The 22243-nt window shown below is 38.5% G+C and overlaps 2 protein-coding genes across 4 annotated transcripts; both read right to left on the reverse strand.

The window, feature by feature from the left end:
* Window positions 1–3481: 3481 nt before the first annotated feature.
* Window positions 3482–18152, reverse strand: LOC119908110 (class I histocompatibility antigen, F10 alpha chain-like). 3 transcript variants are annotated; one of them, XM_038725861.1, is made up of 14 exons: window positions 17974–18152; window positions 13643–13915; window positions 13121–13411; window positions 12306–12590; window positions 11024–11143; window positions 9566–9598; window positions 8849–8881; window positions 8330–8362; window positions 8127–8153; window positions 7779–7802; window positions 7651–7692; window positions 7375–7407; window positions 6976–7017; window positions 3482–5231 (listed from the first exon to the last, which is right to left on the reverse strand). In XM_038725861.1, exons 1-14 carry the CDS (start codon window positions 18044–18046, stop codon window positions 5155–5157), a joined length of 1386 nt encoding a protein of 461 aa, XP_038581789.1. In that variant the 5' UTR covers window positions 18047–18152; the 3' UTR covers window positions 3482–5154. The 3 variants fall into 3 exon arrangements, with proteins under 3 accessions (XP_038581789.1, XP_038581790.1, XP_038581791.1); XM_038725862.1 differs by lacking the exon at window positions 17974–18152 and adding an exon at window positions 15605–15795; XM_038725863.1 differs by lacking the exons at window positions 6976–7017; window positions 7375–7407.
* A 2534-nt stretch (window positions 18153–20686) lies between these two features.
* On the reverse strand, window positions 20687–22031 carry LOC119907832 (pyroglutamylated RFamide peptide). Its single transcript, XM_038725514.1, has 2 exons — window positions 21975–22031; window positions 20687–21864 (listed from the first exon to the last, which is right to left on the reverse strand). The coding sequence occupies exon 2, from the start codon at window positions 21862–21864 to the stop codon at window positions 21346–21348; it is 519 nt and encodes a 172-aa protein (XP_038581442.1). The 5' UTR covers window positions 21975–22031; the 3' UTR covers window positions 20687–21345.
* Window positions 22032–22243: the final 212 nt, after the last annotated feature.

Consider the following 22243-nt stretch of genomic DNA (forward strand, 5'->3'; position numbering starts at 1 on the left):
CTATAGTAGTGTTGATGGTTTTAGTCTGCCCCATTGTCCTTAACACTACATTACAGTTTTTTCCTGATACTCCCAGCCTTTCAGCCATACTTGTAGTACAGAAGGTACCAGAGCTCCCAGGATCCAGGAAAGCATAAGTATGCACAACTTTATTACTTTTCTGACTTTTCACCTGCACAGCCACAATGGAAAAAACAGCAGTATCCTCTTCACCAGCACCAATATGACCACACGTCTGCTGCTTCCCGGATACAGTGCTCACAGTTTCTTTGGAGGTTCTCCTTGTAGTATCCTCCTTCTCCACATGCAGGACAGATGGGTGCTTCCTGTGACACACTTCACAATCCAAACGACTCCTGCAGTCTTTGCTTGTGTGTCCATGTTTCAAGCACCCAAAACAAACGCCCTTCTCCTTTAGAAACTGAATCTTGTCCTGTTGTGTCTTTCTTCTAAACTGAAAGCATTTTTCCAGAGTGTGATTGGTAAGATAGCAGAATATACATTTGAGCTGGTTACTGTGAGCTGTCATGTTTTCCATTTCTTTATGTCCATCCTTTGGTGCATTAATGCTGGTGGCAAATGTACCACTTTTCCCTTTCTGCTTAACTTGCATGGATAGCTTTGTATAGCTTGCTGGAGAAACATCATTAATATTTCCAAACAGAGGATCTGAAACAATTTTGACTTGTTTTTCAATGAAATTCACAAAATCAACAAACACTGCTCTGCTTCCAGTTTGTTCCAGTATGTCACATGCCACATTTCTCCACTTTTCCCTCAGCTTATATGGGAGTTTCATTAGGATCGTCCTGAGGTTAGCTGGCATGTCCAACTCCTTCATATACTTTACATGATGTACTATATTGGAGCAACCTCGAAGGAACAAAGCAAATGACTGCAAAGCATTAACATCCTCAGGTTTTATTGAGGGCCAGTTGTTGATTTTGTCCATGTAAGCCGAAGAGATTTTATGTTCACTGCCAAAATGTTCAATCAAAAGCGTTTTTGCTCTTTGATAACCTGGTTCAGAGGGCATGTGCTGACAACTTCTCACAATGTCTCTTGGTTGCCCTCTAGTGTACTGTTCTAGGAAGTACAGACAATCACTGAAATTTTGAGTTTTATCCTCAATGCAATTTTCAAAGGCTCTGAGAAAAGATTTGAAATACAGGGGATCTCCATCAAATACAGGTATATTTCTCATAGGCAGAGCAGAGGCTGTGTTTTGTTGGACCAACAGCGCGGTTATTTCATTTTGACGCTGCATGATGTTCAAAATGTCCGGAGAATTGATGGATGGATTATCGTCACAAACATCTTGCAAACCCGGTGATTGTGTATCTTGCCTTTGAAACACAGGAATGACATTAGGTATGGGTAGTTGTTTTACAACATGTTTGGGTTGAACACCAACAGGGACAGAATTTAACAAGCGACTGGAGGTAGGTTCAGAGCTTTTATTGGTGGGCACATAGCGTTCAGCATTCGGATTTAGTTCATATGTCCTTTGAGTTTCTGACCTTTTCAAGTAAGAATTCATGCCGTCCGATGTTTGAGATGCACATCTTGACACTTTAGAGCCACACTTTGAGCTTACTTCCAGAACCTCCAATTTTGCATTTGTCACCTTTAATTCTGCCTCCAGAGCAAGTTGTTCCTTTTCTCTCCTTAAATGTTCCCGTTTCTTCCGTAAGTCCTCTTGTTCAAGTCGTATTTGTTCCTCCTGATCCTCCAAAATATGCCTTTGTTTTAGAGCAGCCATGCGTTCCTGTAACGCTGCTCTTTCTGCTTGCACTAATATTTTTGCAGATGCACTGGATGAAGTCTTTGACAGTTTAGAACAAGCCTTTGAACGCGTTTCAGAACCTTTATTGGATACACTGTCCTCAGGCCCAATATCAGTTGGATTATCAGGTGGTTTAATTGGAAGTTCATATGAATGGCCTGTGTTTGATAACCAACCTTTGACGTCATCAATAAAGCTTGAAAAACACTTTTCCTTTTGTTCAAAATATTTATCTTGTTTCTCCTTCTCCTCCTGAGGTATGTCCAGTGACACAAATGACAAATGATGTTGTTTTGCCTCATCAACACATATTATTATTGATCCAAAAGAGACTTGACTGCATCAATATTGTCTGCAGACTGCATCAACTTATCCATCTGATTCATGTACGATTTGGCTCGTCTGCATTGCACCGATCTCTTTTCCTGACACGTCTGCATAAAAAACATCATTCCTTTAGCAGTAAAACTTGCGCGTCTTCTTGTAGGAAGCGCCGTGTCGCTTGTGGCTTTAGATGCAACGTCAGACATTTTACCCTTTGTTGATGTCGGTCATGTACACACACAGTTGCTTGCAAAGAGTGAGTAAAGCACATACCTTGTGGAACTTCATTTGTTGCGGTGGTTGCCTTTGTGCACGGAATTGAATGCACGCAGTAGCTGTTGTTGCGCGCGGCTGTGCGCATCACCTGTGAAGGCTTTGGGCCTTTGCGAATTCAAATTGCAGCAAATAATATCCTCCACTCCGTAGTGCAGCTCCAGCGCTCCAGTAGCTTCATCGTTATCCAGTACGGTGTCCAGGGAAATTTTACACTGTCGGATGGGTCGTATTATTCGATGTTTGCACTGCATCCAGCCCCCTGGCTCCGTCACTCCTAGGCCCTTTCCTTTGTTTGTCTCCCACATCCAGGTGAATAATCCACTTTCGAAACGGCAATTCAGCAAACGACAAGTCCAGTATCCACGCAAACCAACAATATATCCAGGGCAGGTTTTTTACTTAATGTAGTGGCTATTTGTCCATAAACTTAAACAAAAACAAATAATAACAAACTTCTCAAATGGCCACTTGAGGCTACGTCATGGTTAGGCTTTACGCAGGTTCAGAGGTACCAAAGCAAAGTGATGTCCATAACAAGACTGAGTTTGAGGAGGTTTATTCACACACATAAGCAAGCTCACAGACATTTCTGCTGCCTCTCTCACGCTGGTAAAAAACCATATGCCCTCATGCCTGCGGCACCTCTCACCTTGACCTACTTATGCAAATGAACATAACACCATGTGACCAACAAACGACAATGCAAGTAAAGCATAACTACAAAATAAACCAAATTAACTTTAACAAGAAAAGAAATAAATTGGGCTATAAATTAACTTAAGCCAAAAATAAACAAAAATAAGAATATAGCTCCAACACTGTCTTTTATAAATAAAAATACTTTTTAGATATATTTACACGATAAATAAATGTTTTATTATCATTAAAACATTTTTCAAACGTGTCAGATTTCAGTTTTGCAGAGTCGCCCCCTGCTGGCTGTTGCAAAGAATGCAGATTTACTCATTCAGGTTCAGAGCTTCCAGCTTGTTCTGAACAGATGAAGGAGCTGCTGCCACAAATAGATTCTTCCTCACAAAGCTGGTATCTCTTTACTGCAGGACAGCTCATTAAACACCACTTCAGTTCAACAACCATTTTGTTATGACTGCCTTTATTTAACATGAGCACATGTTTCAAACACCACAACCCCCAAACAGGGAACATTTAAAGAGACAACACAGGTAAAAGGGGAAATACTAATGTGATCATGTTTTGGCTTTGGCCTTTTAAAGAAAACATACACAAAATAGAATTTAATTTCCATCCTAAAATTTTGGCACACGGATTCACAATTAAATATTAATGACTAATTATAACTTTTTAGACAGTAGCTGCAAATATTTAATAATCTCCACTACAGTCTTACAATCCATGTTATCGCTGACAAACTACATAACATAATGGAGATTTCTTCAAATGTCATATTTCATTTCATTTCCAAAGAAAAAGAGATATTTAAAGAAATATTATCCCCAGGAGTGAATGTTACACCACAGGTAAATAAGCAAACGATCCTCACACTTTTAAAAATAAACAGCTTGATAATAATATTTCCATATTTGCTGACTACATAAGTGCCAAAGAACCAAAAAATAATATATTACATTTGTTTAAGACAGAAAAGCCACCACAAACAATTACTAAATTAATGTGTTTACAGTAAAACTCTGCAAACAGTATTAATTTAATCTGGAGTAAAGAACTGATGAAATTCTTAATTCAAAAGTCCTATAAATCAATCAGTGAGCATATTTTATAGTGACAGATAAACAGGCGGTAAAAAGGCACTTTTTAAGAGCTTAAACAATAAAAACATTATTTACAACAGAGTATTAAATGAATTTAAGCAGTAATTTGCTTTAAATGATCAATGTTTTTCACCCATCTGAAAATACATTGATTACTTCTTTTTAATCCAGGCTGAACCCTGTGACTACTTAAATGATCATACCAGTGTATTTATGCATTTTAGCTCATTTACTACAAATCACGTTTACTGAACTAAGCGCTAAAAGCTTCTTTCCAATTGTGTGTTTTGAGGTAGCCATTGGTTTCCATGCACTTTTAATCTTGTGGAATTTAAAACATCCTCAGGTTGAATAATCCACAACAAACATCACATCTGTTGTATTTATTGTAAAAGTTACGTTTCCTGTTGTGGATCATCTGCAGCAAGTCTAAAGTCACTGTTTTCACAGCATAAAATAAAAATAAATTGAGTTTTCCTGAGGATTGTTAGCAGTAATGTGAAGCACACTATGATTTGTAGTAAATAAAGTTATAGAAGTGATATTTGTTAAAGCAATTTCTTCTTCCTCCCTTTGTAAAGACTTGATTTCTTCTATTTGATTATCTTAATTTATAAAAATGTTATATTATATAATAATAAAAAATGTCCTGTATGTAGTTCAATGCTGATTAATTTAAGTGTCCCACCCACCTTGAGTGCAATATTGACTCACACAGTTTTATCTATTTAGTTTTAAATGTGAGCATTTAAGATCTCTGATCCAACAACATATTTTTCTCTCTTTAAAGGTGCGATTTTCTGAATTCATTTTTTTCATATATTTCTATTCACTTTCCTGAATCCAAACCTGACCCACAATCTTTTAAACCCTGATAATAAAAACAAGCTCACCCATCTGCTACAACACAAGAGTGGGTTGATGCTTGTATCCCACAGTAAATGTAGTTGTTGAATTGGTAAATTTGGTTCCAGAGGGCTCTGTACTCTGATGGAAATTATATTGTCTGCAGAGACTTCAGGCTTGTTGCTCTTCATCCTGTCCCAGAAGACTTTGGGACTCAGGGCTGGAGTTTTTGTTATCCGCGCCATTTCCTTCAGGGATGAACAAAAGTGTTAATTTATAAATAACACAATAGATAATGAAAACAGAAGACTGTTTGCTGTAACTTTTTCCATGTATTTTCTATGGTAAATACAGTCAGGGCCATAAATATTGGGACATTGACACAATTCTCATCTTTTTGGCTCTATACACCACCACAATGGATTTGAAATGAAACAAACAAGATGTGCTTTAACTGCAGACTTTCAGCTTTAATTTCCAAATCAGGTGTACGGTGTAGGAATTACAACAGTTTGTATATGTGCCTCCCACTTTTTAAGGGACGAAAAGTAATGGGATAATTGGCTGCTCAGCTGTTCCACGGCCAGGTGTGTGTTATTCCCTCATCATCCCAGCAGATAAAAGGTCTAGAGTTCATTTCAAGTGTGCTATTTGCATTTGGAATCTGTTGCTGTCAACTCTCAATACGAGATCCAAAGAGCAAGCCATCATTAGGCTGAAAAATCAAAACAAACCCATCAGAGAGATAGCATTAGGTGTGGCCAAATGAACTGTTTGGAACATTCTTAAAAAGAAAGAACGCACCGGTGAGCTCAGCAACACCAAAAGACCCGGAAGACAACTGTGGTGGATGACCGAAGAATTCTTTCCCTGGTGAAGAAAACACCCTGTTGGCCAGATCAAGAACACTCTCCAGGAGGTAGGTGTATGTGTGTCAAAGTCAACAATCAAGAGAAGACTTCACCAGAGTGAATACAGAGAGTTCACTACAAGATGTAAACCATTGGAGAGCCTCAAAAACAGGATGGCCAGATTAGAGTTTGCCAAACAACATCTAAAAAAGCCTTCACAGCTCTGGAACAACATCCTATGGACAGATGAGACAAAGATCAACTTGTACCAGAGTGATGGGAAGAGAAGAGTATGGAGAAGGAAAGGAACTGCACACGATCCAAAGCATACCACCTCACCAGTGAAGCATGGTGGTGGTAGTGTCATGGCGTGGGCATGTATGGCTGCCAATGGAACTGTTTCTCTTGTATTTATTGATGATGTGACTGCTGACATAAGCAAAAGGATGAATTCTGAAGTGTTTCGGGCAATATTATCTGCTCATATTCAGCCGAAGGCTTCAGAACTCATTGGACGGCGCTTCACAGTGCAGATGGACAATGACCCGAAGCATATTGCGAAAGCAACAAAAGAGTTTTTTAAGGGAAAGAAGTGGAATGTTATGCAATGGCCAAGTCAATGAATCCGATTGAGCATGCATTTCACTTGCTGAAGACAAAACTGAAGGGAAAATGCCCCAAGAACAAGCAGGAACTGAAGACAGTTGCAGTAGAGGCCTGGCAGAGCATCACCATGAAACCCAGCGTCTGGTGATGTCTATGCGTTCCAGACTTCAGGCTGTAATTGACTGCAAAGGATTTGCAACCAAATATTAAAAAGTGAAAGTTTGATTTATGATTGTTAATCTGTCCCATTACTTTTGGTCCCAAGTGGGAGGCACATATACAAACTGTTGTAATTCCTACACCGTTCACCTGACTTGGAAATTAAAGCTGAAAGTCTGCTGTGAAAGCACATCTTGTTAGTTTCATTTCAAATCCATTGTGGTGGTGTATAGAGCCAAAAAGATGAGAATTGTGTCAATGTCCCAATATTTATGGACCGGACTGTATGCATATATTCTCCCATTGGCCCATTGCAGTTACAGCAAATGCAACTGAAATGGTTTGCTGTGTTAATCATCTTTACAAAGATACTCACTGGGGACGCCAGAGTCACCGCTGCTGAGAGACCCATCTGACCCTGTGAAGAAAAGAAAATGTATTTCATTTAACAGCTCAATGCAACACACACACTTTTTAGGCCTATCTGTTACAACCTGTTTTTTTTTTACGTTGTCTTTTTGTTTGTACATCATCTTATGATGTCTTATGTACGTATGAGCGTGACAAATAACTTCACAACAGAAATGGATTACTTTTAGGAAACTATCTCATAGGACATGCAGGAACTACAAATGTATAAAGTTTGGTTTGTGCAGACTTTTGGGTTTCCTCCTTTTAAATCAGGGTTGTCAGTACAATATAAATGTAATCTGTACAAAAACTTTTAAAATTACAGGAATTGTTACAATACAGAGCAGAAAAATAAATCACTTACCTTTGGGATTTGTGACTGCATCTGGACCTGTTTCTGAAGTGAAAACACACACAAAATAGGCTTATTATTTTTACCCAATTAGAAATATTTGGCTAACTTAAAGGATAAGGTTTTGTTCAGTCATGAAGTTACAGTAACCTCTGAACACTGAACTTCATAGGATTTAAATATGCATATATTCTCCCATTGGTCCATTGCAGTTACAGCAAATGCAACTGAAATGGTTTGCTGTGTTAATCATCATGGGGGAAATGACAACTTTACAAAGAAACTCACTGGGGACGCCAGAGTCACCGCTGCTGAGAGACCCATCTGACCCTGTGAAGAAAAGAAAATGTATTTCATTTAAACAGCTCAATGCAACATCATGTCTTGGTTATATCTTTCTAGAGGAAAACACTTACCCTTGAGAGATTTGGTCTCTTCCTCTGTGTTATCACACACACACACACACACACACACACACACACACACACAGTAAATATTTAGGCCCATCTGTTACAACCTGTTTTTATATGTATATTTTTTTCCATTGCCTTTTTATTTGTACATCATCTTATCACTGTTTTCAGGCTAATCGACAGCACAACTGTATAATGGGACATTAAAGAAATTAAAGAACTACAATGTATAAAGTTTTGTTTTGGGTTTCCTCCTTTTGAGTACGGGTTGTAACAATATTAATATAATTTGCATTTAAAAATGACAGGAATAACATTTTTACCAAAGGAGCACAGAAATAAAACACTTACGTTTGGGATCTGTGACTACATCTGGACCTGTTAATGAAGTTAAACACACAAAATAAACGTATTATTTTTACCCAATTAGAAATATTTGGCATTGCCCGTGTACAGCTGACTAACTTAAAGGATAAGGTTTTGTTCAGTCATGAGGTTACAGTAACCTCTGAACACTGAACTTTATAAGACTTCCTGAGAGACAAAGTAGTTACCTTGGGCATGGTTGGCTCCACCGTTGGTAGCAGCTGTAAATAAAGACCATGTTAAAACAGACTGTAATTGATCACAGATGGAGTCAATGGTGTGGTCTAAAATCTACATCCGTTCTTCCATAAGCCTACTGACCTTTAAAATACAAAGTGTTTAAGTCCACAATCTGAACATTAATCACAAAGTATTTGCCCTTGACCAATGTGACGTACATTGATAATTTAAATAGTTATCCAGAGATAAAAATAAACTGGATGTGAGCTGTGGCCCCGTTGCTTGTGTTATTGTACACAGCCACACACAGGAAATGTTAAGTCACGTCATCTTAGTGTTATTTTAGGCCCATCGACAGCACGTGTGAGCATGACAAAATCACTTTAAAACAACCACTACTAAAAGAAATCCCTTTTATGTAACGTGCGTTTCCTCCTCCTGAGTCAGGGTTGTAACAATATAACTATCAATTGCACAAAAACACTTAAACGCTTTTATAATAAAGAGTAGAAAAATAAAGCACTTACCAGGGACAATAATCACAGATAAAGGTTGTGCTCCTGTTAATAAAGACAAAACAGTTTTTATCCATTTAGATAGTTTTGGAATAGCCCGTGTAAGGCTGACTAACTTAAAGGATAAGGTTAGTGTTATTCACTATTTTTCTTTTTGTCAAAAATTCATATGAAAAGACCAAAACAACAATGAGTTCAGTGGAGGGATATCCCCATCCCAAACATTTAGTATTGGATATCTGCTGATACTTAGATTTACCTAAAAAAAAAACAAAGCTGCACACTCAAGTCAGTGCAACTAGTCCCAGTTTAGGCAGCACTCATAAATAAATACCTCTGGATTATTACAAAAGGCAGCGTCACAGCTTCCTTCTAGCAGCTTACATTTTAAATGAAATTAAATAACTCAAATATAAATAGATCTTACAAAGCTCTAACCAAAACAAACAAACACATTTTAGTGCTGTTTGAAAGTACAATTATTCTGTTGGACGTCTTATTGATACAAATGAAAGGGAGAATGTGACTCTGGAAACTAGAGAAGAGGTGTCACTCTGTTGGGAGGGACACATCGTGGGAGAAATAAAAACTCACAAAAGACCTTTGGCTTAATATTAAGAGCAGCTAGCAGAGAGCACACAAACAACATTTCATTTTGTGCAGTCATCAAGTTACTGTAGCCTCTGAACAATGAACTCAATAAGACTTATAGAGAAATAAAGTAGTTACCGTGGGAAGAGTTGGCTCCAGCTGTGCATCTAGCTGGAATAGAGATAATGATAACACAGACTGTAAGTGATCAGAGATGACAATAGCATGGTCTAAATCTGCATCCTTCCTTCCATAAACCTACTGACTTTTGAATACACAGCATTACAGTTCACAGTTTGAACTTTGATTCAATTTGAGGACAATCTAATGGCTTGACTTAAAATTGTTTGAAATCAATTTTACTCTCTCAATTATGAGGTGATGAGGGCAAACTGCATGGTAGAGAAAAAAAACAAACATTAAAGCACAGTAAAATTATCTTAGTTCCACATGTCCACAGCTCTTGTGCCAACAATGTCTTTTTCACATAAAATGTTTAGTTCTAACAAAATCAATAATCCCCACATGTATGACAGAGATCACAGATCATACTGAAAACGGAAGCAACTCTTGTGTTTCCTCTGGATTACAGGTGGACGGACTTTTGTCACAGTAAGTTTCATGACTTTTACATGCTTACAGTGAGCATAACAAAATGCTAATGTTTACTGTTAGTTATGGGGTGGCTTATAAAATCCTCTCACACAATTTTATGTGTTTTATATTGTGGTGGATAAAAATTTATTGCACATTTCCCAAAATTTCAGTAAAGAAAACATGTAAAATAACAGCATAGGCTAATTCAGTGAATTAAACACCAAAAAACATTTTCATCACATCCTGTATATTAAATAATGCCATTCATTCAGACCTGCTCATCAATGAGCGACACTGGCCTAACAGCCCGGAGACATGAGGAAATATTTAAGGGATTGATAGCTCAGTATAAACAGCAAAGTAGAACAAATATTTCTGTAGTCTCACACTATTCAATGTCATAACACCAAACTCAAAGCATTTTAGCATGTTAACATATTTACAGTAGAAAGGTGGGTTTAGAACGACATCACTACTACATGATAGTAGTGGGGCTAAACCTGCTAGAACTGCGTCTTTATCCTACTTTTTATTGCATGCTTTAAGTCCTTTTTATTATGGTAGTTTTTAAATTGCATTTAATAGAAAATATATTTATGTACTACAGGCAGTAGGAGTTATTGTGTGCGTCTAAGAAGCAGAAAACAGCAGAGCACTATAGTTGACTGTGAGGCAGAAACTCAACACCATGAAGCTCCCAGCACAAATTTAGAGTTTTAAAATAAGTCACTGTTAACTTTCAGTTCAGTGAATTAAAAATAAGGAACACCTTCGGCACATAATGACTGAAAGGACTACTCTTCGATGTGACCTCTGAAAACCTCCTGAAGTTCCTCATAAAATAATAACAGATGATTTCGCACTACATCCTTCTGCCTTACTGTGAGACTGTAACATCAAGTACTAATTTTTGAGGAATTTCTTACAGAATAATAATAATAAAAATTCTACCTCACTGCTATCTTGTTGACGATGGTTATATAAATATATGCCACCTACCAAATACACCTCTTTTGTACAAGAGAACCAGCCCCACACCCATTGCGATCAGCCCAAGGACCACAAACACCCCAGCAATGATGGGTCCAAGTCCTTCAGGTCCAGGAGGAAGTTTATGATCTAAAACACAGAAAACATATTAGTTTTATATTCACTTCACTTCGAGCATCATTTCTATTTGTTAGGTTTATTTACTATGGTGTTGATGTACGCTACAAAAATGTAGAAGCTGAGCGACAGTACTGCTGCAATCTGATTATAAGAAAATAACATTAATTTAGTAATTTGTGCTGGTGAGACACAGAAAAGAGGATGTTCTGAGAGGATGTCAAGCATCAAAAAGGATTTTTACCTTCTACAAGTTTGGAACTCCCCAGTTTCCAAAAGAATATTATTGTAAAAACATTAGCCTTGTTTAGTATGCTCCAACAGTTTCATCACATGTAACATATGATACAAAAATACATTTTTTCAGCACCATCTTCAATGACAATGATGATCTCCAGTAGAAGAACGTATTAAAATCATATTAATATGCAGCTTTTATGGGACTTTTACTGCAGTGCACCAAATGATTTACTCATGGTTTTAGTTTGTTCCTGTCATGTAAAGGATCATTCTGATTAATTATAACTTAATCAGTTCCCAAACCTTCTGACTGCTGTCGTGTTGTCTCACTGAACTTCCTTGTTTTAATGTTGTTGTGTTCCCTGATTTGAATTTGTTACCGTAACAGATAGACATGATGGCCAAAGTCTCAGGACTTCCTTGTGGCTTAAGACAAAGAACTTTTGCTGGTACAGTGATTTCAATCATATGAAACACTTTGTGCAATAGTGGTATTAATCATAGCAAGCACAATGACAAATGGTAACTAAACATATCTGTACCATTTTTCATTTAGTCTATAGCAACATCACCTTCACTGTCTGTACCTCTGTGTGTATATTGTGTAGGCTGCCTCCCTCCTCTCTCTCCTTACATCCCTCTCTCTCTCTCTGTTCCTCTCCTGCCCTCTTTCTCTCTGTTGCTCACTCTCTCTCTCTCTCCTTCACCCCAACCGGTGGAGGCAGAGGTTTCTGCCTCTTAAAAGGAAGTTCTTCCTTGCCTCTGTCTCCTAGTGCTGCTCTTGGTGGGAACTGTTGGGCTTCTGTAAATATCATCACAGAGTATGGTCTAGACCTGCTCTTTTATGAAAAGCGCTGTGAGATAACTGTTGTTGTGATTTGGCGCTATATAAATAAAATTGAATTGAATTAAAAAACTAAAATAAGTTTCTTACCCCATTCCTTCTCAACTTGTAACCCGGATGCAGGATGATTCACTTCACAGGTGTATTTAGACATGTCACTCTTTAAAATCTCCACACTGTCTCTTCTCTGGAAGGTGTCGTCTTCATTTGGTCGAACGCCAAAGGTAACCACTCCGTCCTCTTGAGCTAGAATGCGGCCGTTCCTTTTGATGTTCAGGATGATGTCTTTTGGGTAGAAACCTGTGGCCAGGCACGTCAACATGATCTTTTTTTCAACTTTGGTGTTCTTAGAGAACAAGAACACCTCAGGTGGAGCTGGAAAGAGAAGCCGTAAAGAGAGTTCATATTTGCAGTATGCTTCAGATCAATGCAACCACACAATAAACTTTTTGTACTACTGACGGCTTTATAATAAACTGAATGACACATTATAAAGATAATCTATTGCTACAGCTACTAATTTCAGGTCTTTTCCAAACTATTTTCTGTCTGGATTTAAAGGCCATGATTGTTAGTGAGTATGGTGTTCACAATGGTTGGGTTGAGATAGCCGGTTCCATCTTGTTTTGGCCAGTCAGGCCGCCACCTAAAGCTGTAGTGTTTCTACCTCTCAGACCCAAAAAAGCTGATTACAGATATCAAATGTATCTTCTGTGACATTATTTTTAACTTTACTTACAAATTCTTAAAGTTAAATCGGAGTGGATTTGATATGGGAATTTATAGAATATGGATTTGATGAAGATTTGGTGTAAATCCCAATTGTTAGTTTCAACCTGCACAGTACTTTCACATCAATGCTACTTCCATCATCTGTAGTAATAATGAATTTCTTCCATACATACAGGCAGTTCGAAGCTGCATTCGCCCATAGTCCACAAACTTCCTCAACCACTCCATGCACTCGTTCTCCAGGTAGCCTTTGGTGTATTCTTTAAGGACCTGGACCCCATCCCACTTCCTCTTGGTCGGGACGGCCGCGTCAGTTGGGGCGACCCAGACTTGTTCGGTGTCGTTAAAGGACAGGAAGTCGTTTCCATCATAGCTGTACATGTCCATGCCGCGGTGGAACCTAATCGTGCCGTCAGGCTGCGTGTCGCCCTCACAGCCGTGCATCCACTGAAGAACATGGACGTCTGAAACCAAAAGTTATGCCAGGAAAGTTTGATAAATGACTAACAACAAAAGGATAATTACAAAGCCAGACAGACGAGAAGAGGTGGGTCAGATTTGAGTATTTGTGCTTTTTTGGTTAAAAATAAAAGAGTAAATGCTTTAATTTTACTAGAGCATTTATCTGTAAAGTTGTTGGTTTCATGGTCTTCATCAAAAAGTGGTCGCTGCCCTTCTTGTTTCATGGATCTTACCTGAGTCATTTTGTCTCATTCGTGTCTTCAGGATGTCGATGTTGACGTTGAACCACTGCTGTTTGCTCAGGCGGGACTGTGTCCCTTTCTCCCAGTAATCTGCAGCCAGTTTCTCTTTCATCCAGTCCTGTGTGGGAATTTTCTTCTGGTGCTCGCTGTCAAAGTAGTCGATCATCCTGCCGTCCAGGCGACCCATGGCTGTGAACTGGTGGATGCCCGGGAGTCCGACAGGTTCGGAGAGAGCCGTGTAGGTGTAATAGAGGGAATGTCTCTCTGAGAGTCACACAGACAGACAGATATTTATTAGACAAGGCAGATAAAATTCAGTCAATGAACCACCACTGAACCAAAAGTTGAAAATACTGTGTGACTCATTATTGGCAAGGGGAAGAACTTTATTAAACTAAAAGTTATCCAACCTCACCTACAGACCGTTTAGGGAACCTCAGGAAAACAAAGCTTGCGCTAAGGGCTTCTACCAACAAGTATTATACCACCCAGACTCATATGATCCAGCACATTGATAATGTAAAAGCCGTCCTGACAGTACTTTTTGTTCATTTATTCTAATTTGTCTTTTAGTAATTGTATTATTACATTTTTCCTCACCCACGCTTGGATAGCCCCACCTCCTCTCACTCACACCACCGCTTTTTGTCTCATTTGCGCCGAAGGTTGATTCTTCCTGACAGAGTTTCAACAAGCCCTGCCATACTGTGATTGGCTGATACTTTTCATTTGTGATTGGATGCTGGTCAATGGATACAACAAGCCCATATGTTTCCCCTTTAAACTTCACTGAAGTATTAAAGTAAACGGTTGTTGATAAGTTAGTTGTCCTGTTACTGGCCCAACAAACATTTGTACTATTAACTTTACTTAGATACATTGATTAGACATTTAGTAATTATATTAAGTAATTTAATCAAGGTGTTATTGAACATGGTATCTCATATCAATATTTACTCAAGGTATTGAATCGAAGTTAGAAATTACAGTATCAAGACAACACTACTCTACCTCAAGCTCGAGTGAGAAAAAAAACAAGAACGAATGAGGAAAGTCCAACTTTGTTTATGAGCCTATTTTGGCTTTGCTGATCAACTCAGATATTTAAACAATGTTGTCTGCCCAGCTCTGTCACAGCAGCCAGAGGGCGGTGAAACTAGCAATAAACACTAAGACCTGGGTGCCAACCTGAGAAGGAAATAAATACCACAGTAACAACCCAACAGCTTTGCTGGAACATTAAGTTCCTCCTGTAACTGACAGATCAATCTGGTTTCTTAAGCACCAATAATCCCCATAAAAACTAAATATTTTACAACTCATTAATTGAAACAATCAGCCTGCAAATCAATTTGTTAGTTAATTAATTGCCAGTTATTCTTATGATCAACTAATTCTTCAATCACAAATACCAAACATTCTCAGGTGCTCATCTGTGTTTAATTCCTGCTTTCTTCAGTCTTTGCTGATGGTTAATTATATATATTTTAGCTTTTGTACTGCTAGTTCACAATACGAAACGTATACCTAACAAATTATGATTTTCACAATTTAAAAACAATGAATCGATGCTGAAAATAAACGTTAAACTTTCAGCCCTAGTGTTTTGTTTTAGCTTTAAACTGTAGATGTATAGAAATACGCTGGAGAACAGTTTTATTTGCTTGATACTGTAACGTTACACCTAACTTAAGGTTATAACGTTGCTTTACATGTTATAAAGTTACACCCTGCCTAAATAACGAACGATCACGGAAGCAGTCAATCCATTTCTCCTCGTCCGTTTTTAATTCAAGTTACCGTAATACCAAATATAAAAACACTCAACGTCCATTTTAACGACATTAAACTAAAATAAATACCCTATTTTTTAAGACGTCACAACTCTCGTCTTGTTTTTACTTTCACTTTTAACCTCGCTGACGTTAACGTGTCAGAAAACTCTTAACTCACCGCTGTTTACCGTCAGTCCTGTCCCCAACAGGACCAAAAATACGACGAGAGACATTTTCTTCTCAAACGAGACCTTCTCGTCTCTAAAACTCGAGTTTTATCCGACTTTAAGACGGTGTTTACTCCGCGCAGGCCGCGGCTCAGCGATGGCTGCTTCTTGTTCCTTATCTCTGAAAATGGCGGCGCTGCGTCTCTGCCGCTCTAGTCTATATGGTGCATTCAGGGGAAGCTCGTTCGGTCGCATTCCGTTCAATTTTTCAAGCCTCATAACTTTTTGCACCATGTGAGAGTTAAATATTATAAACTACTACAAAGCTACAAATACTTATTAATAAAAATATAATATAGTTTACTTAAAATCCTCTGTATTTTTTGCTCACAAAGCATCTTTACACACCACAGCAGGAAAAGCATTTAATAAAAATCTATGTTTTAACACATTAACACCCTTATTAGAAGGTCTTGTTTCTAAATTTTAATACTGAATCACAACAAGCGCTGGGCTATAAAACAATAATGATGATTATCACAATATAATTTTACTCAATAACAATATATCAAATGTTCAATTAATGTTCATTAATGTTTGTATTGTATTGTATTTTGTTGAGGAAAAGGGGAATGAAATAAAGATTTTACTTTATTGTTTTGAATGTTCCACCACAGATTTGTGAAGTGATCCACTGTTTGTTCTGACCATAATGAAAAGTTTAAAACCACAATTAACCATCTCGGCTCTCCAACTTTCACTCAGGAACAAAAATCAGCCTTTAAACTTGAAAGAAATAATGATTTGACAGTTATCGCGATAATTATCGATATCAAAGGATATAAAATGTTTCATCGTGATGACATTATTAGCCATATTATCCAGCCCTACTCACAACCAATCAATAATTCTCTAAAAATATTGTACCTTTCATGGCAAATTTTACATCCATAAGACTTGAACACTTTTCAAGAATTTTCATTTGTTTTTTAATGAATTACAACATCTCTTCAAGTCACTCTCAAAATTACTGTACAACAACAAAACTATCTAAACCTCTCTAATGATTGGCAAAGTACTCATTAAAAAGACAATTAATTTATAGGCTATATTTGAATTTATATCTCCCTCATACAAAGTCTCATTAAAAAGACAATTAATTTATAGGTATATATGAATTTATATCTCCCTCATACAAAGTCTCATTAAAAAGACAATTAATTTATAGGCTATATTTGAATTTATATCTCCCTCATACAAAGTCTCATTAATAAGACAATTAATTTATAGGCTATATTTGAATTTATATCTCCCTCATACAAAGTGTTTTCTGCTCCTTTTGTTTGTTGTCTCTATTTGTCCTGTTCAGATCTGTCTTCTCCTCAACGCCTTGTCTCTTTCTGTATTTAATGTTGTTGTGTTGTGATGTTATTGGTAATTAATGTACATATTCATTGACCGTAATCAGTAAACTGCTGCAGAATCGTGGGGCGAGTTCAATCTCAAAACGTTGCGCAACGGGCTTCAGGTGTTTGGTGGGCGTGTCTCAGGTGTGTTTGGTGGGCGTGTCTCAGGTGTCACCCAATCAGCTGTGTAAAGTTTATAAACACAACGGTGTTAAAAAAAAAAGGCAGGAAAATGCAGTGCGCTTGCGTACACAGCAGGGTGTGTTCAGGGCATCACCGTTTCCGTTGGAAAAAACCGTTTTGATACGTTTTGTCTGCGCTGAACTCGGTTTGCTGTTTGCTGTGATCAAGTTTTCATCCATGGATCAATAAGTTTGTAATAAAAGCCGGGCTGATAACAAGTTTTAATATTTTAAAAAGGTAGTTCACTAAACTTAAAAGGCGTCTAACAAATAATAGAGTATTATATTAATATATTATTTTACAAGAAAACTTATGTTGTTATTACACATTTCTTTTTCATACGTTACCTCTGTTCAGTGCAGAGAAACGACGTCAGAGAAACAATATAGGCTATTAACCATGACTGATATCATTTTAATCTCACATAATATTAATTCGATTAAGATTACAGCTAACGCTTTATGTAATATAATAAGAACATATAACATTATAACCAGTAAACAGTTTTAAACGGTTATATTTCAGGAAGTAACGCAGGGACAGGCCTCACACATGTTGAGGAAGTAGGAAGTTAGATAAAAGGATCAATACATGTCGTCTATTTTCTTAAATATGTCTATGAATCTGTAAGTTATCTGGACAACCTCGTGAAAATGAGAAGTTAAGGTCTTTAAATAAACCTTTGGTTGTAAATAAATTTGGTAACTTTAACTGTGAACTGCTGTAAAAAACTAAGAGACGTTTATTTCCGTTTAACGTTACATGAACGTGACCGACGACAGTTAACTTACCGTTTGCAGCTGCCTCTAAATTCAGCCACAGTAATGGCAGGAACAAAAACATCCAGCTTGTCGGTGAATTCATGGTTTTAAAACGAGAATGATAAAAAAAAACAAGACAAAAAGCTGCTCAGGACGAGAGAAGTGTGCGCTCAGGCTGCTGCTCGACCAATCGACCAATCAGATAATTCAGAACGGGTTGCTAGGCAGATTACAACACGGAAGGTTTTTTTTTTTGGTGCAGACATGTCGTGAGAAGACCAACTGCGTGAAACCGCTTGAAGAAGTATTCAGATCAAACTATAACACTACTTATGCACTGAAAATGTTGCTAAGTAAAAGTATAAAATGGAAAATGTACTTAAAGTGGGCCTACTTAAAGCTGTTGTAGTATAAAATATACTTTCATTAGTTTGTAGTTTACTGTTTTATTTTTTGGATACATGCAATTGTGTGTATTTGAGTCGGAAATTGATTGACAGTGTTGTGAATGTTTGTTTCAGTGGCTGCATGAGGGGAGTTTTTTTCTCCTTTCTCAATAATGACCAGTGTTGGGCAGTATTACATTTACTGTAATATCAATACTTTCCCCAGTAGTGGTGTAATGTACCATTTACAAAACAGTAGCCTAATATTATAGTTACTAATCCAAGTAATGCTGCGTTACAGCGTTACGTTACAGCGTTACTAAAAGGTTGCAGTTGAAGTCGAGAAGCCAGACCTAAAGCCCTGAGTATACTTACTTTTTAACAATCCGTCGGCGTAGACAGGCAGGCGGGAATGCAAACGGCATTGTTCACATACTTGCCTGCGTACTTTGCGTGTACTTGGAGGGTTAAACCTGAATCCACTAGGGGGCAGGCCAGGACCAGATCATCCCTCCCCGACAACCGGATTATCTTTTTACATTTAATTTATTGAAGCATCTGCTGAAGCAGCACAACAATGCGAAACTTATAGAAGGAAACTCTGGCCGCTGCTGCCAGTGATGAGTGGACTCAAGAGAGTGGCGTTAAGTAACGTTTTATGTTATGCAAAAGCACTGAATAGTGCTGTTTGTTAAAGACTGTAGGCCCATAGCCTATTGACAGCCTGTAAAATATTTAATTATAGCATCATCTGGTTTGAGAGGCTGCAGTGTTTTCAGTTTGGCTCATTGATCCATGGTGGATTCATTTCTAAAATGAGCTGCTGAACAGGTTGTCCATCACTTTTTAGGCTGGGAGGGGGGAGATAGTACCGTAACGAGTAACGAAACTACTTACTATCAATACCAAGCAATAAGTAACGTAGGCTAATATTCTTACTTTAAGGAGTTATAAGTAACAAGGAACAATTTCTGAGTAACTTGCCCAACACTGATAATGACACCAAGCACATCATCTAACCTACATCATAATCTAGGGTGACTTTAGAAACACAGGCTACATCCACACTACTACGTTTTCATCTTAAACCACAGACCCTTTTGCTACGTTTGCAACTACCTTCCTAAAAGACTTAAACGGCGAATCCGAACCCCTAAAACAAAGAAGTTTGAAAACGCTGCTGACCCTGTTTTTGTTTTTAAGAACTCCGGGACAGACAGGCGAAAACGGAGGACTTTAAAAACAATGAGGCTACGCTCACATTTGACTTCCTGATGTGAGATCGTTGTTTTCGTTTTAGTGTGGATGTGGCCACATCAGACAGACAAGAAGACTGACACACCTGTGCTCATTTCCCATTTGGACACAGCAAACCATGCACACAGGCTGGCAGATGTGCTGTGAGCACTGCAAGCGAAGCGAAGCCTGTAACAAAGACATCATGGCAGGGTGGGCCTCGCCCGGTGCCCCTCTACAGCTTCACAGAGAGGCCTGGCGTTACTCAGTGGCATGCATGAGAAAAACACGTTGGACTGTTTGCACGAAAGGTGCATTATTTCACTGTTCTGTGCATATTTTATTGAAAACCTGCAAAATGATGTAAAAAAATAGGGGTTTTATTTAATTTTTTTTTTGTTCAAAAACTGTTAAGATGGTTGTGTAAGGGGTGATTATTAATAATAAATCACAAATCTAATTTTCATTTTTGAAATTTTTAACTGTATTGTACATATTTAACTCATACTTCCTATATAATTACACTAGATGCATGCTTATATTAGCTCAGGTTATTCTGAATCCATAGATATCAATGGTATTGGTAGCAACTAGACTGCAGCTAATGATTACTTTCATTCGGGATTATTCTGCTGATTATTTTCTCCTTTGATTGGTTGATTGTTTGGTTTGTAAAAAAATAGTGAGAAATGTCGTCCCAATTACCCAGAGCCCATAGTGACACCTTTCACAATGATTGTTTTGTCCGGGAAATAGTCCAAACCTCAATGCTATTAAAAATAAATTAAAATGATTAAAAGGAAACTCAGCTAATCGTCAGAAACAATTATCATAACTTCAGCTGCACTTGTGGTTGGTTGTTTTAAACAAAACACATTTTAAAAGCTTTTCACATGTTTTGTGTGTAGAAAAAAATCTTAATTTGTAAAGTAACAAGTAACTAAAGCTTTCAGATGAGTGCTTTTAATACTTTAAGTAAATTATTTCTGATTATACTTTTTCGATGCTGTAACTTGTAACAGAGTATTTTTACAGTGTGGTATTAGTGAAATAAAGGCTTTGAATATATCTGGTGAAACGTCCATACGCTGTTTGAAAGAATCAAACATCTGACCCCAAAATCCGTGTTACAGTCTGCAACTCCCGACTCTTTATTCATTGCTTATGGTCAAGCCAACAAATTAACACATTTACAAAGGCCTACGTCCAATATACAGTATATGTACATGATTTATTACACTGGTGGTGTCTGACAGAGATACATTAACATTTACATTCACTTTTGCAGAGAAGCTTTAACATCGGATGAGTGGACATGTCCTCTTTCTGTCTTTCTGTACATCCAGTCACTGCTTTCTTTGTCACAGAAGCAAAGACAGTGTAGCGGTGTTGAATCCATATCCGTGTATATTACTCTTATTTTCTTTTGTATAGTTTTGTTTAGATGATGGTGATTTTGCAATTAAATCATATCTGTGTTTTGTTTTGGTCCTCCTGTTCTATCGAACTTTTCCTGGAGCTTTAGTGCAACCTGCCCTACACATTGCACTGCATCTTATTTTCAAGGCAGTGATCGAATGGGCAACTTTTCAAGCAACACTTTTAAAAATCATTTAAATACTCCTGCATGTCTGTGTATTGCCTGTTGCTGGAAGCCATCTTTGCTGCCTAGAAAACAGCTGAGTGTATCGCCACCCGCTGACTCATCTCCTCTCAGCTTCACCCTCTCTATCTCCCGTCAGACTCCTTCCCGTCGAAACCCCTCCCTCATCATTTCCACTTATTCTCCTCTGTGCTCCCCGTCCCTTCGTCCGTCCATCCATCTTTTCCTCCCAAAGCGGAAACCGAATCCTCCTTTCTCCCGGCTCACAGCTTGGAGTCCTCCAGCGATGGAGGTCAGAGCGTCATTCCTCTTCCCTGCTTCCTCCCCCTCTCCTCCCTCCTGATAGTGCATGCTCTCCAGAGAGTGACCCCCGGGGAAAGGAGAGAGCGGCTGGGCCATCAGGTCTCCTCTCTGGGCCCTGAGCAGCGCCTCCTCTTCCCAGGAATCGCCCTCCTCCTCCCCAGGCTCCAGCGGGGCTGGCCGGGGGTCTTGAGGCCACTCGGCCCAGGCGTCGGGCCGGACGAGCCAGTCGTCCCTCGGGTCTTTCAGGCCCGACTCCAGCTCAGGTCCATCCGCCGTGGGCAGGAGGGCGCTGGGGGAGAAGGGGTATGATGAGACAGTCCGTGGGATGGAGCAGAGGAGGGTGAAGAAGAGGAGGGTGAGCTGTGAGGTACCGGGATGGAAAGAAAGTGTCATCTGGAAAGATAAATATAAAAGTGTAAAATAAGAATAAAATAAGTTACTTATGTCTCTATAGGGGAAAAAAAACTAACAAGAAAAATGTGTCCCAAATTCACACGTCTTACCTTGTGTTGCGGTCTAACTTGTTGTATCTTCTCTAACACTCGTCGCCTCTGGCCTTTTTAAAAACTGCCCGCCCTCCATCCTCCCCCCCCCGCCAGCATCAGGTCACAGGCTGCTGTCACCCATTGGTCCTTCGCCCCTCTGACGCACACGAGTCAGCGTCGATCCTAACAACCTTCATTCTTTCAGCTGAGAAACCTTGGCCCACCTCAGCGACGAGGCCCGGAGTGTCGCCCGTAATTACCGCCGCTTGATTGGGAAGGCAATTCAC

This window comes from Micropterus salmoides, unplaced genomic scaffold (genome assembly GCF_014851395.1).
Source record: "Micropterus salmoides isolate LMB-PRFRI ecotype aquatic unplaced genomic scaffold, ASM1485139v1 Ms_hic_scaffold_17, whole genome shotgun sequence".
Taxonomy (NCBI): Eukaryota; Metazoa; Chordata; class Actinopteri; order Centrarchiformes; family Centrarchidae; genus Micropterus; species Micropterus salmoides.

Excerpts from the sequence above, each read along its gene's own strand:
- LOC119907832 (XM_038725514.1), bottom strand. The coding sequence starts at position 21,864 with ATGACACTTTCTTTCCATCCCGGTACCTCACAGCTCACCCTCCTCTTC.
- LOC119908110 (XM_038725861.1), bottom strand. The coding sequence starts at position 18,046 with ATGAATTCACCGACAAGCTGGATGTTTTTGTTCCTGCCATTACTGTGG. Across the intron at positions 7,803-8,126 it reads TGTAGTCACAGATCCCAAAC|AGGAAGAGACCAAATCTCTC; the intron begins GTAAGTGTTTTA and ends GTGATAACACAG. Across the intron at positions 5,232-6,975 it reads CGGTGACTCTGGCGTCCCCA|GAAATGGCGCGGATAACAAA; the intron begins GTGAGTATCTTT and ends TCATCCCTGAAG.